We start from the raw sequence: 16,543 nt of genomic DNA on the forward strand, positions 1-16,543 counted from the left end.
AGAGCATAAAAGGCCATCAATTTATCAATCTAAAGTTTAATATTTTTATACTGTTGTATACCATCGTTACATTTATAAAATGTGTTCTAACAGAAAGCACGGTCACAACAGCAGACTTCTATACAAACTGTATTCAGCGCTCCCTGTTAATTGGATGAAAGGTCCATTACCTTTTGTGTCATACAACCGTATGATGTAATTACTCAGATTCTTTTTCATTTTCAAAAGCTTGACAGTCCGGTAACGCCACATGCTGCATTGGCATCGCACTTAATGACCCCTCTTGCCGTTATACATGAAACATTCAGTTCAGAAATTGAGATAAATAAGCAATACACTGAAGGACATAACAGAGAGCTGGAACTGCATGAATTTACAATCTGCACAGGGACCTGCATATCAAGAGGCTTCAAAAATAACTGTCTGCAAGAATTCCAATTTGAACCCCACAAACTAGATTTTCTTTCCTTGAGACTGTTTAAAAGTATTCCTTCAGGTGTTAGCTTTAATGGGTCAAAACTAAGAGTTATTTAATGCTGTCTGCATTTCCAAGATACGGGACAAAACAATGCCAGTTTGTATTATTTACTCTCCCAGATTTATGGCCAACAACAATAAAACAAACAAAAAAAAAATACATAGCAGACAAAACGCCTGGTCCAGAAGTCCAGGTAATATTTGATCCTGTCCACCTCCATTTCTGCTTGCTTACGAAACCAGAAGACGGAGTGCCCATATAAAGTAACTTGTGTTCATTAAAAGCACTCTTTGGACATCCGGGGTTGTCAGGAGCGTGCCTGTGGACCAGCCTTTCATCTGCCTCAGCACCCCCCCACATCTTTATTGGTGCACAGCGTGTTATTTATGACAGTGGAGGATGTTATTATGCAGCGGCAGTACAGGATGCCATCAAGGCTGTGATTGGGAACCTTTGAAAATGTCATTGCGATACATTTTTTATGAATATTAAAAAACCATGCCTTGCCTCTGATTGGTTGCCATGGAGGTATAATGTGTTTTATGTGCCTCTGACGTGGTACATAGAACATGGAGCTCAAAGGGCTAAAAAGCAACATAGCAACACTGGTAACTCAAAACACACACACACACACACACACTATATGTAGGCGTGTATTGATGATTGGAGTGCCGCAGGAATGTAATCCTTTAAGAACCCAATCAAATAACAGAGGTCACTGAGAACCACAGTAGATTGTCATCAAAGTGTATTCAAGTGTATTCTCTCCATGAGTGGGCTTTTAATTGGCAGCAGTAAAGAATTATGGACTGCAGCTGAGAACACAAGTAGCTGGAGGAGTCTCACTCCAGTTCTGCTCAAGGCCAAACTTCCCAAAGAGTGGAATGATAAGTGTTGATTCTCCCCCTCGTGTCTGTTGTATGTCCCCCACCTTCCTCTGTCCCCTCCCCCTTTTCATAATAATCAAAACTGACAAAACAACCGACTGACAAAATAATGTTGGTCAGTTATGCACCTCTGATTTCAACCTCACAGGTCATTCCTGCTTTTGCACATTAGGAAAAAAAAATGCAGGATATATCCACTCTTCGTACATATCTTCTTCCATAACACACAATAACATGTCTCTCATGGTAATACATTTCCTCTGCCCTACAGCTAAATTTGTTTTATGCTGGTTATTAGACTCAAAGTGTAGCATGTCTTATCACGCTATGGATATCAGCGGGAGCCACTTCAGTGCTTTTTTCCCCTTCTTCTCTCCAGCAGAAAACCCATTCCCCAGTGACAAACATGTGTAGCCTTTGCAAAAAGAAAAGCATTTGGGTCTTTGAAGACCCATTTGAGGATGCTCAGGTTATTCCTGGCAGCAGGAAAACAAGTCTGTACCTGAGAGACAAAAGGATCTTTTTGGAATAATAATACACCAATGGGGACTGCGGTCTTCACCTGACCATGACTTTACTCTTCCTCGTTCGGCACTGATGATAATTGTATGTTCTTATACTTTAATAATTCATCCATGCTTTAAAGGCCATGTATGGACTCTATACAGGTCTACCTTCTCACACTGAAAGCTAGTCTCTGGCTTCATACTGTGAGGGCCAGCTAGGATGTGAGTAGCAGACACTTTTCCTCTCTGATGTCTCTATACTGCTTCCATGGCTGTCCTGTTCAAACTGCTGGCTGTCATGGAGTCAAGGTGTGTGAGCGTGTGTGAAATCGCTGAGATAAGATGCTGATGGTAATCATAAATTATTAATGATACAACTGTTATTGTACAATTCCCCAGATCAAAGACAGTGGGGAGGCAGGAGGCAGATCACACTTTCGATGAAATAAATCTCTTGCCATATCTCTCTATATAAATAACTTTACAAAACTTATAGAGACGTTTATTATAGTTCAAATGTTGTGAATGGATTCAAACCATTCAAAGAAATTGAGATAGAACATTTACATATATATCTAGGCTGGATAAACACCTAGCTCTATTTTGAGACAGAGCTGCAGTTGTGTCTGCAGAACGGCCTTTCCTGCTTCTAAAACTTTATTGGAAGCAGGCAATGGGGTTGTGTTCCACAGTGGCCTTGTTCATTCTTTATACAAATGAGAAATCATTCAAATCAATAATTTAAAACCATGGCCTGTGTTAGGCTATGAGGTATGAGAACTCCATGAGGATGGACCAATCGTTCGTAGTCAGACATGACATGTTGGCTGGAACAGGCTACCGGTCGGAGTAGAAACGGGATCTAGATGACATGTAGTCGTCGTCTTGCCTTCACGTGATGAACATGTTCCAAAAGAATCAGGAATAGAAAATGAGAAGGTGTCTGACAAATTGACTTCCAGGCCAGAAGGAGAAAAAAAGAGAGGCATGAGTCTCCAGCAGGACCACTCTGTGGTGTCCAGTCTGCGCCTGCCCAGTTCGCACGCACGGGTTTGGGGGTTCGGCTTTGGCTGTAGCTTTCACTGATGACAGCAAGGAAGGTGGAACGGAGACTCAAGGGTCTATTGTATATGTGCCAAAGTGCAGCATCGAAGCTGACCGCTTTTTGTTGTCATCAGGGTCGGAACTGCAATTAACAGGCAAAGTCCTCGAACACGCCATGGTGTGTGTGATGGTGGTGGTGGTTGGGGAGCAGTGTGTTGGCGTAAGCCCCCTCCGGATGCCTTCTGGTCATTTCAGTACTCTCCTATAAATGACCACATAAGTGAAATCACAAAGACAAAAAAACACATGTTAAAGGATAATAAGAATATGACTCAGGGCAAACTACTTAGTGGCCCATTACCATAATAACTAGCTGCTCAAAAATGGAAAAAATTAGATGTGTCCAGGCAAAAATGGTCGACTATTAAACACTGCAGACAGCCTGGCCATCCACTGAAGATTTTCTTTCCAGAGCAGTTTTATTATTTATTAAATGTAAATCAGGCATGTAAAAATAAAATAATTGGATGGAAATTATTTCATTCAATATTCATTATTGCCTCTGCTATATGACATTAAAAGTTACCAATATAGTATCTGGTGATGGCCTACGTCCAAAACAGAATGAAAACATCTCCCTGTGGAGAAAGGTTGTCTGCGTGTGTAAGTGTGTGTTTGCCAGTCTGTGTGATGAGTTTTAGCCTTGTTTCTCTGTTACTCGAGTGTTCAAATTATTTCCAAAGTAGTAACATTATTTCATCATGCTCGCAAGGCCTCCAGGAAATATACACACAATTGGCTCTGATGGTGGAAATAGAGTGTAAACAAATATTTTGTTTGTTTACACTTTTCAGACACTGGGTATCTTAAACAATACACTCAATTAAATGTAACCATGCTTAAATATACTTAGCTGAACTACTCTAAGCTTAATTAACCAAAGTAAACATACACAAGAACACATGCACATGCACACACAATGCATGTACGCTCGCACACGCACGCACACACACACACAAATGCACACATGCATACAGACACACACGCGCGCCCGTGCACACACGCATGCACACACATACACAGTCCACACTCTCACACACACGCACGCACGGTTCTTAGTGTTGCATGTGGGCTTTAGCTGGCTTAATGTCTTTATACCTTCAGTGTAAAACATTGTATTATTGCAGCCCAGGGCCTTTGGAAACTCAGGCCAAAAATGTGGATTAGATTAAGTAATAGCTTTCCTCATCACCTGAGACTGTAGAGAGTAGCACGGTCTGAAATAATGGATTATGATCTACCCATAGCAAAATGACCCTTTAACTTGGGGAACACCTAAAGATTTACAACTGGATTAATCATACATTTATGATTAATCATAAATGTGCAGTACATCAGCAACCTATAGTTTTGCACTGCTACCCAAACATACCAGTAAATGTTATGATGGTAAACATATTGTGAAATTGTTGAAATGAAAGCCTTGAGTTTATTTTAGGTTGAGCTGACCTTAGGTTTTGTCTCCTCCAGGCCCACTGTTGCAACTGTGCTGGGCTTTGGCGTCGATGTCATCGTTGTCGTCGTCCTTGTCGTCGTCGCCGTCTTCTTATCATCCTTCGGGGGCCTGGCGAGCCGCTGCAGTCTGTGCTTAATCACCTGAGCGAGACAGGACAGGACAGGACAGAGCCAGGCTCATCATCATCAGTGCATGGGCAGCGCACTGCCAAATCTATCTACAACCAAGGGGCCGGCCGATGCCACTGAACATCCTATTCATTAGAGGCATTTACAGGGCGAACTCAGCATTAACAATGCAGAAGGGATGTGTGTGTGTGTGTGTGTGTGTGTGTGTGTGTGTGTGTGTGTGTGTGTGTGTGTGTGTGTGTGTGTCTGTGTGTGTGTGTCTGTGTGTCTGTGTGTGTGTGTATAGAGCCAAATGAAAAGAAATCTGCAGTGTAAGCAGGCTTCAACAGCATATTGAAGTGAATTTAACACATATGCATATAAAGGGACAGCAGATCTGCGGTTACCTCATAAAGGTAGTCCAGTATCTCTAAGACTGTGAGGATGCTGGCACCAATGAACAGGCCCATCTGCCCACCAATGTCGCCTGAATATTAAGAGGGAATATAACAGGAGTCTGACCACATTCATTACACTGACCAGTCACTGTACACATCTCTGGGACTTCAAATATATTCAGAGCTAATGAGAAAGTTTTAGGAGCCATTAGCATCTGTTGGAGTACGCAAGGAGCTATAAGCGCAGTAAAACTAGTACGGTGGAAACAAAGCACCTACCTAACAGACCAGCGACATCGTACGCTTTCTTCTGCTCTATTGTCTCGTAGTTGAGCGCTTCAAAGAATATATCCAGCACAAGAAAGTTATCTCTAAAAAACAAAAAAACTAAATATGAATTCAAACAACAGAATCCATTAATAAGGTAAACAACACCAGGACATACACAACATGCAGATTAATGTAAGTTTAATTTCCTAACACAACCCAATTGTTTTCGAATTGACAGGAGAAGCTCCTCTCTCTCCAGCGCCGATAGCTGTCTCAGCATGCTGCCTGAGTGATGGGCTGTCATTGTCAGCTGTGGCTGTAAAGCTGTCGGCCGGTGAATGACACCTTGGCCCTGCGCCCTGCCCCGAATCTGGCGGCAGTTATGATGATGATGGCTACCTGATGTACTCCTCCGTCTTGTCGTGTTTCCTGGCCAGGTAGCGTGCAGAGCCCCTGCTGGGGATCTTGACCATGGAGAGCTCCTTGCCGTAGCGCGTCAGGTTGCAGGGCGTCTCGCAGGGGCAGGTGTCCCCGGAGCTCTTCTGCAGGAGGGCTGGGACAGGAGAACATGGAGGATGTGTGTGTGTGTGTGTGTGTGTGTGTGTGTGTGTGTGTGTGTGTGTGTGTGTGTGTGTGTGTGTGTGAGAGAGGAGAGGGGGGGAGGCAACACAAGGACAACAGGGACATGTGTGTGCATTTAGTGGCTCTTGGGTCTACAGATACACTAACCACACAAACACTTACCAAAACCTGATTAACCAAGAGTCAAGAGCAGGAACATTATTTTTTCTGTATAGATCCAACTGTCATTTATACAGACATTAGAGCCTATATTTTTTATCAAATGGATTATGCTTTACATAAAGTATGATAAACATGTTCTTATTTTGAGGTATATGGTTAAGAACTATTGGAGATCATTCTAGCTAAAACCTGCATATAAGCTCCATAAGGCATGTCTCACTAATATCTTTGCCTGATGAAAAGACAAAAAAAAAAAAAACTATTTAGCACAAATGCAAAGGAGCCTCTATGATCTGATAGCACTAATTCAAACAGGGAGAGATATGTGCCTTATAAGCATTATAATTAGGTTATCTGTATGCACAGGCTGTGCAGGTCTTATTCTTAGAAGAACGGCATAAAAATCCGCAATACAATATAAATATATAAATAATCATCACACATATTACCTATCAAAAAGACAAAATGTATTGCTATGATTTGAAGAGAGAATGCAGCGGTACCTTCTTGTGAGATATACCCGGGACTTAGTTCAACCACCCATTAAATGGGCCTGGAATTCCTTTTGATGAGCGAGATAATTACATTTTGGACTTATTAGATTAGACCGATCATCACAGCCCTGATACATCTCTGATCACGTAATGAAGCATTCCGTTTATGGCCCGTCGTAAAGGCGCAGGGACGAGGTGGCTCTTAGGGGACCATAATGCCTGCCCTGCACAAACGGCTGGCGGTGGTGGCTGCATTTAAATGGAACGATGGCACGGAGGAGGCAGGAGCGTGCTGAGAATGCTCCCGAGGCTCAGGCCAAGCAAACAGCCAGACATATTATTGTCACTCACAGCAGCCTCCATCCTCTGCACCTTCTGTAATTGATGCATCAGCAGAGGTGCAATTCTTGTTTTTCAATCTCTCCCTCTCTCTAACATTCGCTTTTCACTCTCTCTCTCTCTCTGTGAGTTTGTGTATGTGTGTGTGTCTTTCTGTGTACGTGTGTGTGTGTGTGTTTATGTGTGTGTGTGTTTATGTGTGTGTGTTTCTTTGTGTGTGTGTGTGTGTGTGTGTATGTGTGTGTGTGTCACTCTCTGAGGCATCTGTGGCCATGCTGTGAAACACAATGCTTCCTACCTTCATCATGTATTTAATTATTCTCAAATGCTCAACTTTAATGGTCACATCCCTTAAGGCCAATTCTATTGTCACATCCCTTAAGGCCAATTTTATTTTGAACAAGGAGCATATCTTACCGAGCGCTTTGTCAACACACTTGATGCTGTTGGGTGTGCAGATATCGGCAGTTCCTGGGATACAGAAAAAAAAAAAACACAAAATGAGTATGATCAATCAAGTAACAAAATGGAAACCCTCTGCCTTGTAGGAAGAGAAACAAAGGTGCAGGCGCTTATAGGAATGGGAGTGTTTGCCACTCATCGCTCTTTAAATGATGGAGAACGCTATCTGACTGCTGGGGATGAGTTCCATTTCACAATGCCTCAGCTGTGTCCGATATTTGGCCCTGATAGTGGCAAAAAAAAACCCTAGAAAGAATTGAGTGCCACAGTACCACCCCAAAGGCATATTTAGAAAGTCTTTAAAAACCAATCCGTGATCCACCCTCTCCTAGACAAACACGGCACAGGACCCACTAATGATAGGAATTCATCAGTGGCACAATTAATCAGGGGAAATATGTAAGGCACAGAAGACAAAATGTTCTTTGAGTAAATGTTTTGGGAACAGACTCCTTTTCAATTTGCATTAGGAAAGATTTATTTGAGGACATTAAATTCCTGGAACAGAGGCAAGGGGCTTTCATTAGGGAACGGGCGAGAGAATAGGCAAACCCTGTCTGGATCTCCTGAATGATAAGGAGTCAGGTGGTCCTCAGTTAATTATATGGGTCGCTACTGCTGGTGTGGGAACAAAAAAAAAAGTCCCTGCTCGCTCCTTTTTGCCAGTGAGCACGAAGCCAGTTGCTGGCAGCTTACAGCATTTGACTACACCACTCCCTTTGTCATGCACCATATTTCCAGCATGGCAGAAAACAGACAAGTCATCATGTTTTTCATTTAGCGCTGCCATCAGGGAACTCCCCACACACACACACACACACACAACACACACCCCTCACCCCCGCCCCTGTAATGAAAGATGCAGTAATCAGAGAGATTAGCTGCGTACCGGGCATGTGGACCATGCGGCAGTTGCACTCCTTGACGACGGCCAAGCTCTCACAGCTCAGGCGACAGGCGCTGATGCTATAGGTGTCGTAGCCTGGGATCATCTGGTCCATGGTGGAGCGGCAGTTCCCCCACGGCTGGGGCAGGTAGGTCAGCTGAGATGAAAACAGAGGCAGAGGCAAGGGAGAGAAGGAGAGAGGGAGAGAGAGAAAGAGAGTGGGGGGAGGGAGAGAGAGGTTGATGAGATGAGGAGCCCGGGCCGTACGGTGCTGTGTGATCTATTGGGTGAGCCGCGCAGAGAGGCTTCACAGAGGCCTACCCTTTGTTCCTGACATGAAACAAAGGTCTGGAATCCCGGGGAGACGCCAAAGCCCAGCTGGTGGATGTAGGGAGGCTCGTCCTGGCTGTGGATCTGCACGCGAATCCCCGCCTCTAACGATGTCTCGTCTGCGGTTGAAAGAAAGACAGATAAACCCTGAGAGAGGAGAGAAGTGGCAGCAGGAGGAGGAGAAGGAGGAGAGGGAGGAGAAGGAAGAAGAAGAGGAAGAGGAGGAGGAGGAGGGGGACCAAATCCCCACATACCTCCATCTATATGGAAAACAGCGAGGACTGAACCTCACAAGGCTTCCCAAGACAAGTAAACACTATTAAATTGTATGCATAGGGGAAGAGTACATGAATCTTATTATGTTTGTTTTCTGGTGTCATTTAGACATTTATCTGCGGGGACAAGCACAGCAGTGGCCAATGGAGCACTGGGAACAGAGGAACTAACTTACTTGTTTCTTTCCAAATTGGCAGGTACTCATCCTGTTGGATATCCAGCATGATCTCCAGACCGTTCCCCATGCCTCCCTGCTTGCTCTTCCGGGATGTTGTTTTGTTGCCGTTGAAAGTGTAACACTTGCCATATCTTGTATATACCTGTGCAAAAATAAGCATGATCAGAGTTCATCATCAAAGTCTTCATCAGAAAATTGTTTTGTAATAGTTATGTATTGTTATCTCAAATAGCCTAAGAAATGGTAAGAAATAAAAAAAAGCAATAAAGGAAAAGCCAAACACCATACAATATCGACTCATCCTTTCTCAAAAAAAAATCATTATGTAAAATAATTGCTCTCGATGGTTGTTATTGAGACGAGACAAAAATGAGACAAGATGCAATTCCAAACAAAGTCTAATGTTTCTGCAACACACCCAGCGATCCCCCATTTTTGTCTGCTGCCATTGTTTCATTTTCAGAGTGACAAAAGACTGCTTTTCTGCTGCCCATACATCTCTCAAAGCCGAGAGACACTATAATGAAACACTCAAGAATCGAAAGAGAGCACCACTGACAAATAAATGTCATGTGAAAATAGATCAGCTTTGTGGACGGATGGATGACAAGAGCAATAACAGCCCGGGCTAAATGGATAGCGGATGCCTCAAAAACACACCGCTCTCAACTCCAGCTTGCCTCCCATAATAACAGCTGTGTCTAAGCATCAGAATCAGCCCAGAGAGCTGGTGTGGAGATCTGTGACGTCTAAATTAGGGACATATGAAACAACACACAGTGCCGTCACGTGCCCCTCAAAATGGCACACCAACTAAAAGCCATGACATGGCTGACGAAGCCTGTTATTTCTTCTTGGGCAGCTGGGAACTCCTGTTGTCTCTGTGGCTCAAAACAAGGCCGTGTTTACAAAACCGAGAGGTGGTGATGCTGAAAGAGATGCAAATGCATCTACGCACGCACACACTCGCACAAACAAAATCACTCACAGCCAACCAGACAAAACGTAGAGCAACCGCACAACCATATGGTTTTCCCAAAGGGTGATGTTCCATCCATATCAAGCAACCCTTGTCTCTTTGAAATAACAGAGGAAATTGCTTTAGAAAATTGGTCTGCTTTTTATCTGGCATAAAGTCTTCCTTAGTGTAAGACTATGTTACTTATCAAAGACTTGAACATTTAATACAGCATATCCAAAATTAAATATCAAAAGGGCACCAGTGATGCTAACTGTCAATTGATAAAACTGACTCCTCTGATACTCAAATTTGATTGGCTGAGAAACAGTAGACCCATAGTTTTAATCCCTCAGTCACATTTGTCACAATATGACAATCTGATCTGATTTGAAGTTAACAGTTCACTAGGGGGCAGCTGTGGCCTACTGGTTAGCGCTTCACTTCTAACCGGAGGGTTGCCGGTTCGAATCCCAACCAGTAGGCACGGCTGAAGTGCCCTTGAGCAAGGTACCTAACCCCTCACTGCTCCCTGCACGCTGCTGTTGTTGCAGGCAGCTCACTGCGCTGGGATTAGTGTGTGCTTCACCTCACTGTGTGTCCCAATGTCACAAAACATGGGAGCTTTCATAACTATATGTTGATCTCAAATAATTATCTGAGCATTTCAGGGGGAAGGTTTAACAGCACTTTTGGAAAAGAAGGCTTTTGGCTCATTATACATATTCCTAACCTAAGATATTCGTGCCCATAAAGTCTATGCCATTTCATATGCATTGAACAAAAAACAACTTTTGTCTAAAATCATTTCATCATTTCCTGGGAGATCAGCAATTAACTTTAGCTATGTGACACCTTTAAGACAAAGTAGATCATCCTTGCAAACTTCAGAGTAGAGTTTGTTACACATCCCCTGGGCATTCCCTCTGTATTGAAATAGAGGATGATCTCAATTGGGGTCCACCTCTATATTCAAACAAATCTAATGTCCTTTAGGCCTATTGACCTGTTGGGGCCAAGGCTCATATCATATGAAGCTGTCACAGAGAGCTGGTACAATACACAGCCGACCTGTTTGACTCCTCATGGAGAATTTAGATATAATTCTTGAAATCCATGACCATTAGAGGTACAATAAGATGCTTTTCCCATTTGTCAGTGTTCATTTTGGGTTGTTCAAAAGGCCAGTTCTGGGCAAGGAGAACAAACGGATATTTCCTCCACTAGCTCAATGTTCACCACAATGCCTTTCACCATTAATCACTGGCAGCTTTTATAGGTGTTTAGTTGTAGTGGTGGGCCAAGCTACATCTTTTATTCTGATGCCAGAATCTCTCTTATTCTGATGCCAGTCTCATCCAAACTATGGTAGTGCGATGAGCCAAAGCTAGCAGGTGTGCATTTTACTAAATCTATACATATTAGTAATGGTGACTGTAATGATCACAAGCATACCAATATTTTAACTGCCATTTTCACACAGAATCATTTTTTATTGCAAATGGAAGCCAAACTGATGGTCTAACCCAGTCTTGCAAAATACCAGTCTTCAAACACTATTCATATGGCTAGGAAAGACAAGCATGCAGAGCAAAGCTGTCCAAAAGGAACTGTGCTCATATCAGCCTTGTCAGTGACTGACAAGGCCCATTAACATTAGCAGTGTTAATCTCTTCAAGTCCGGGCAGAGTGCGGCCCAGGAGTTAAGCTGTACCTATCATTGATTTACTCCAACTGCTACTGACACACTTAATCCCTGAATGCGGCAATTTAATCTGATCCTACAGGGCAAGTGTGAGCAGATCTCGGGCAAATTCTCCTTCTGCAAAACTCTATGATATATATAAATAAGTAAATAAATAAATAAGAAGCGCGTGGGCATTCTAGCATACTCTCAGGACTCAAGGGTCCCTGAGTTTGGCTCTGAAACCTTGGCTTTACTGGGGGAGATGACAGCGGTGTGTTCACACAAATGATGTCCCCAGAGAGCTGCACAAGTTTTCCCATCATCGGCAGTTGGTAATAGCTGTTGGCAGAGCCAGCGCTGCCTCATTTCTCTGGTTTAGAACCCCTCTCCCTCTCTGAGAGCCCTCCTGATTGATGGACCACTTTTTCCAGCCCTCCTTGTTACATGCTGCCCCCAAAGTCAGCAAAGGTAAAGAGTCTGACTTTGTCACTTCCAGAGGACAGGCCTCACTGGCTGCTGGAAAAACTCAGCTGGGGAAGAGTGGAGCTTGCACTCTCCCTCTTTCTCTCTCTTCATCTGTTCCTCAACATGGCCCCACAAAGGGTTCTATGCAGGTTCAACCATCACGTCAAGTAATAAACAGAGTAAGTCTTTAGCTGGATAAAAAAACATTTTGATTATGCCACAATATTTTGCTAACCTCAGACACCCATCTCCCATTGAGCAGCTGCATAACTAACATACTAGGCCCATTAAAATGCCATGCATGCTCTCAGCTGTTCCTCTTGGAGAAATGCCTGACTTCGGCTTATTTGCATAAATCTTTCCTCTAGTAGCACCCAACGTAATTGGGCTTAATATCTGCCCATTAAGTCTTTTGGCAGTGTAAAAATAGTCTTGTTTCTCTCCCATTGTCTCTCAGTTTGAGACACCGTAACAGCCTTGCCCCATGCAGCAATGGCCATTTTTCTACATCGTTGTGTACGGAAGCCCCACAAAGTGTTTTTTTTACGATTGCAATTTAACAGATTTTAGTGCCTTGTTCAGTGCAAACAGGAGAGTACAGCTAGGTTGTGACTAGGGGCTGCTTTTAGCATTCCCCATATTTTATAGAGGTTTGTTGAAAAATAAACGTTGCGTGATGTGGACACACACATCCAGCTTGAGACTGACTGAGTGGTCAGAACTGTCAGCAAGTGTAAGCAAGTGTGGGAATCAGTCACTCGGTGCATTTAATGGGCAGACCTCACCCCCTGGGAGGCTGGGGTTCATAGACCATAGACATAGAGTACACCGTAGAATAAACGAACTGGCTTTAACTGAAGGGCATCGCCTAACAAAATGCTTTTCATGCAAGCACGCTGGGACAAAATGTATAAACGCTGCCATTTGTTCACATGTGCAATGGGTGACCCGTTACTGACAACAACAGCAGCGTTCCCCTGCAGCTGAGGAGAGTGGTGGTTTTTCACTTGACAAGGTGTGCAAACAGATAGCAGTTTGGAGACTTAATTGAATAATAATTCTGAGCCCATGCGTGACATGAGAGGCCAAGAGGGGCCTCATGGAACCGATCAGATTGGTCATGAGTCAACGCACACACAATCTCCCATGGACCAACGACAGACATCGAGGCGGGCGAGGCGGGGTTTTAGGGGTTGTAAGCTGGTTGGTCAGAGGAACGGGAGGTGGGCTGCTCCGTTGCACCTAGGAAGTGAGACACAGCTCGTGGCCCTCGGTAACCGGCACCTCGGGCAACCGGCAGGCGCTTGGAAGACGGCTGCCTCTCGGCACAAAACGGAGGAGACTTTTAAACAGCCCCGTCTAAACAGTTTATGTGGGTCTAAGAGGCGCACGGCGTTCCACTCCATTAACTCGCGCCTCATGGGCAGCCACTCAGCTCGGCATCTGGGGCGACTCTTTGGCATGCCATCAAACGCATAACATTTATTGTACATCAATTCCTAACTTCATTAAACAAGTGACTGGCAGTATCTTTTTAAGTAGCTTATCCCTCGCGCATTACCCACGGCCTTGCGGAAAAAAAAAAAACGGGTCATGTCAGAGGCTTGTCAGTGCCGCCGTACAAGTGAGAGTGGATTACTAGAGGGGCTTTATCTCAGTGCATTAATCTGTAATCTGAGATAGTCATAAATGTAGATTTGCCTGAAACTGACACACTTATTCTCGAGCTGATAAAAACGAGGCCTTTTTAAATGCCACTGAGCCTCTAATGAGAGCTGAGCACATGAGCCATATTCTCTTTGCATAGCGAGGGCCCATAATTACCCCAGATACCATCAGGTACAAGTCAAATATGTGGCCTCGCAAGAATTAGTCTGGAACTAGCAATAGTAAAATGACAATTCCTGAAGGGTTATAGTCTTGAATCTTGTCTTGGGAATTCCACTAGCTCTGTGCACATGCTACATAGAGGCCAGAGATGGCATAAACTGGTACACATAAATTCTACTCCCAACGTGATTCACGGTGAAATGCAAATACACGCGATCAATCTCGGAGACCACGTATGAATTGTTAAGCAGAACTTTATCTCATCGTAAAAAGAAAACACCATCAGGTGCGACACCATCAGGGACATGCCAAGATCTAGTCACACAGTACAGTAAGGAGGAAGACTGAAAAATATGAGGGTGCCTTACTGGCAATCTTGTTTCCAATTTATTACGGCTATGTGCTGAACGTGAGTAAACTACATTACTGTTCCCAATACCCATCCCCAGTTTGCTTTTTCCATCTGTATTGTGTGTGTTTGTGTATGTGTTTGTGTGTGTGTGTGTGTGTGTGTGTGTGAGTTCTAGGTGAGGAAAATAGCCGAGACAGTGTGCACTCTTCCTCTGTCCCTTCCCTTAAAAGCCATACACTGACAATCTCCAGGGGCTTTGTTGGTGAGCCCCCTCCTACAACCCCCGCCCCCTTACCTGCCAGTGCACAGCTGCTTCTAATGGAGCTGAAAGCTGCAGTCACTCCTCTCCACCCCCAAGCAAACACAGTTACGCTCGCAGCCACCGAATGTCTGAGACTGCCCACCATGGACTGATAATGGAGCCATTTGGAAATGTAATTAGATTTGAAGACAATTGGAATCAATGAATTTATATTACCATGGGGGCTCACAAACCACAAAGCAGTCTTTTTTATGTAGTGGTGATAAGTCCTGTCTTGCCTATAAAATGCCTGGCGACTGCTTGAATTGCTTGTGGAATGGGTATAATGCAATTTCTTGGTGAAGAGATATAGTATGCAAAATTACATTCAGATTAGAAATCGTATTAAAAGGGCTCCACTCTTAAAATTTACATTAGATATAAATTTAGAATGACACTGATATGCATATTTAATTCACTGTTAGGATTCTCCTTACAGTAAGGCCTCATCTTAGAAATTCACAGCTGATTTCTTCAAGGGCTTCTCCAAATGGCATACACAGTGCAGCACTGACTAGGTCTGACAGCGGACTGGTGCACTCGTGGGGGTTAGATTTAGAGTAAGTGCAAAGTTTGCGTCCAAGAAACTAAAACTCAAAAGCCTGGTAGTGGAAATGGATTCAGACCTTTTTGCTTCAGTCGCCATATACACACACTATAACCAAATTAGCTCTTTATCATTTTGAAAACATAAAAGGCATCCAGTGGCAAGTGAGAGCTTGTGAAAGCCATCCGTGCCTTTCCCTTCGGCCGGCTCCACTACTACCTTCTCCAGGCTTTTAAGACCTTTAGACAGCTGCAGTTCATTCAAAGACTACTGCAGGAAATCTCACAAGGACACAGGGAACTGAGCACATTACCCTCATTTTAGGTCTTTGTAGTGTCTTGCCGTCAGTTATAGAATTGATTTTAAGATGCTGCCAAGTCATAAAATAGCGTGAAAGGGTCTCCTAAATAAAAAATCAGGTAGATTGGGGCAGGTCAGCAAATACAAACACTTTGTGTTATCTTAACAGCAGTAAAGATTTACAGAATTCGCAATACTTACAAATATTTTACAATACTTACAGATATTTACTACTGGTACATAGAGTATTCTCTTTGTTTTTCATGATGTTTTCACTTCTGTATTTAACGCTTACATCACATAACGTGCACATCACATTGAATTACCCAGTCTTGATAGAAAAATGGGTTCTTTAAAATGTCCTTTCCTTTTGACTGGCCGTGACTATGCCTTTTTATGCCTCTGGCAAACGAGCTACCATCTTTGACAGACTCCTCAGCTGGGTGGTCAGGGCTGCCGCATGGTTGAGTGGGCTGCATCACTGCACTTGTGTGTTGATGGTGAGTTGCTGTCACATTCCCAGTGGACGTTCAAAAAAAAAAAAAAGATTCCCTTTTTATTAACCATCTGCTACCTCTCCACCTCAGTATGAGGCCCCTTCCCTGCACTTCCTTCTGCAGAGGAGAGCTGGATGGAGCCAGGGCCTTGTGCCAGACAGGGAGATGAAGATCACAGCCCTGTGTGAGGTATCTGTCTAGTGGGTAGTCGCATTTGTCATTCGGCCAGTGTTTTTAATAGTTCCTTTGCCATTTTAATTCCAATTTGTTTCAATAGTGTGAGCTTCCATTTTCTCATCTTTCCGTGGGTGCTGCTGCACCTTAGGCTTCTCTAAGGGCAGTCTCCATTATGCTGGATGTGCCGATGGCAACGGGGGTGGTGGCACCACAACAATAGTGTGTTGTGAGAAAAGCACAACATCATTTCATCATTTCACTGTCAGACTGATGTGGGAGTGAAATAAAATGGGGGATACTGCAACATGATTCAGATGAATCAAAAACAGACCGTTTTAGCGGAGCTCATATGCACAGAGCACATTACCTGCCTTGACTTTGATCTGTTGCTGCTACAATCTCGAGTGTAGAATTTTGGAAAGCACCATTTTAAAAAAATGGGAAGTCATTGATGTTTGTATCTCAACAAAAGCCAAGACACAATGTTTATTTACAATGTGTTTACACAGTGTTT

General features: G+C 43.6%; 1 protein-coding gene across 1 annotated transcript in view; it reads right to left on the bottom strand.

Annotated features, from left to right (window-relative positions):
- Positions 1-2,288: 2,288 nt before the first annotated feature.
- The window catches only part of asic4a (acid-sensing (proton-gated) ion channel family member 4a), a 70,807-nt gene continuing 56,552 nt past the window's right edge, over positions 2,289-16,543 (bottom strand). The window contains exons 2-10 of the mRNA XM_048239950.1: positions 8,913-9,057; positions 8,453-8,580; positions 8,135-8,288; positions 7,201-7,254; positions 5,606-5,759; positions 5,216-5,307; positions 4,946-5,025; positions 4,425-4,571; positions 2,289-3,177 (exon numbers count right to left, since the gene is read on the bottom strand). Of these exons, the coding sequence (XP_048095907.1) occupies positions 3,064-3,177; positions 4,425-4,571; positions 4,946-5,025; positions 5,216-5,307; positions 5,606-5,759; positions 7,201-7,254; positions 8,135-8,288; positions 8,453-8,580; positions 8,913-9,057 (1,068 nt within the window). The 3' untranslated portion in view covers positions 2,289-3,063. The remainder of the gene's footprint in view (positions 3,178-4,424; positions 4,572-4,945; positions 5,026-5,215; positions 5,308-5,605; positions 5,760-7,200; positions 7,255-8,134; positions 8,289-8,452; positions 8,581-8,912; positions 9,058-16,543) is intronic.

Source organism: Alosa alosa, chromosome 3 (assembly GCF_017589495.1).
Source record: "Alosa alosa isolate M-15738 ecotype Scorff River chromosome 3, AALO_Geno_1.1, whole genome shotgun sequence".
NCBI classification, from domain to species: Eukaryota; Metazoa; Chordata; class Actinopteri; order Clupeiformes; family Clupeidae; genus Alosa; species Alosa alosa.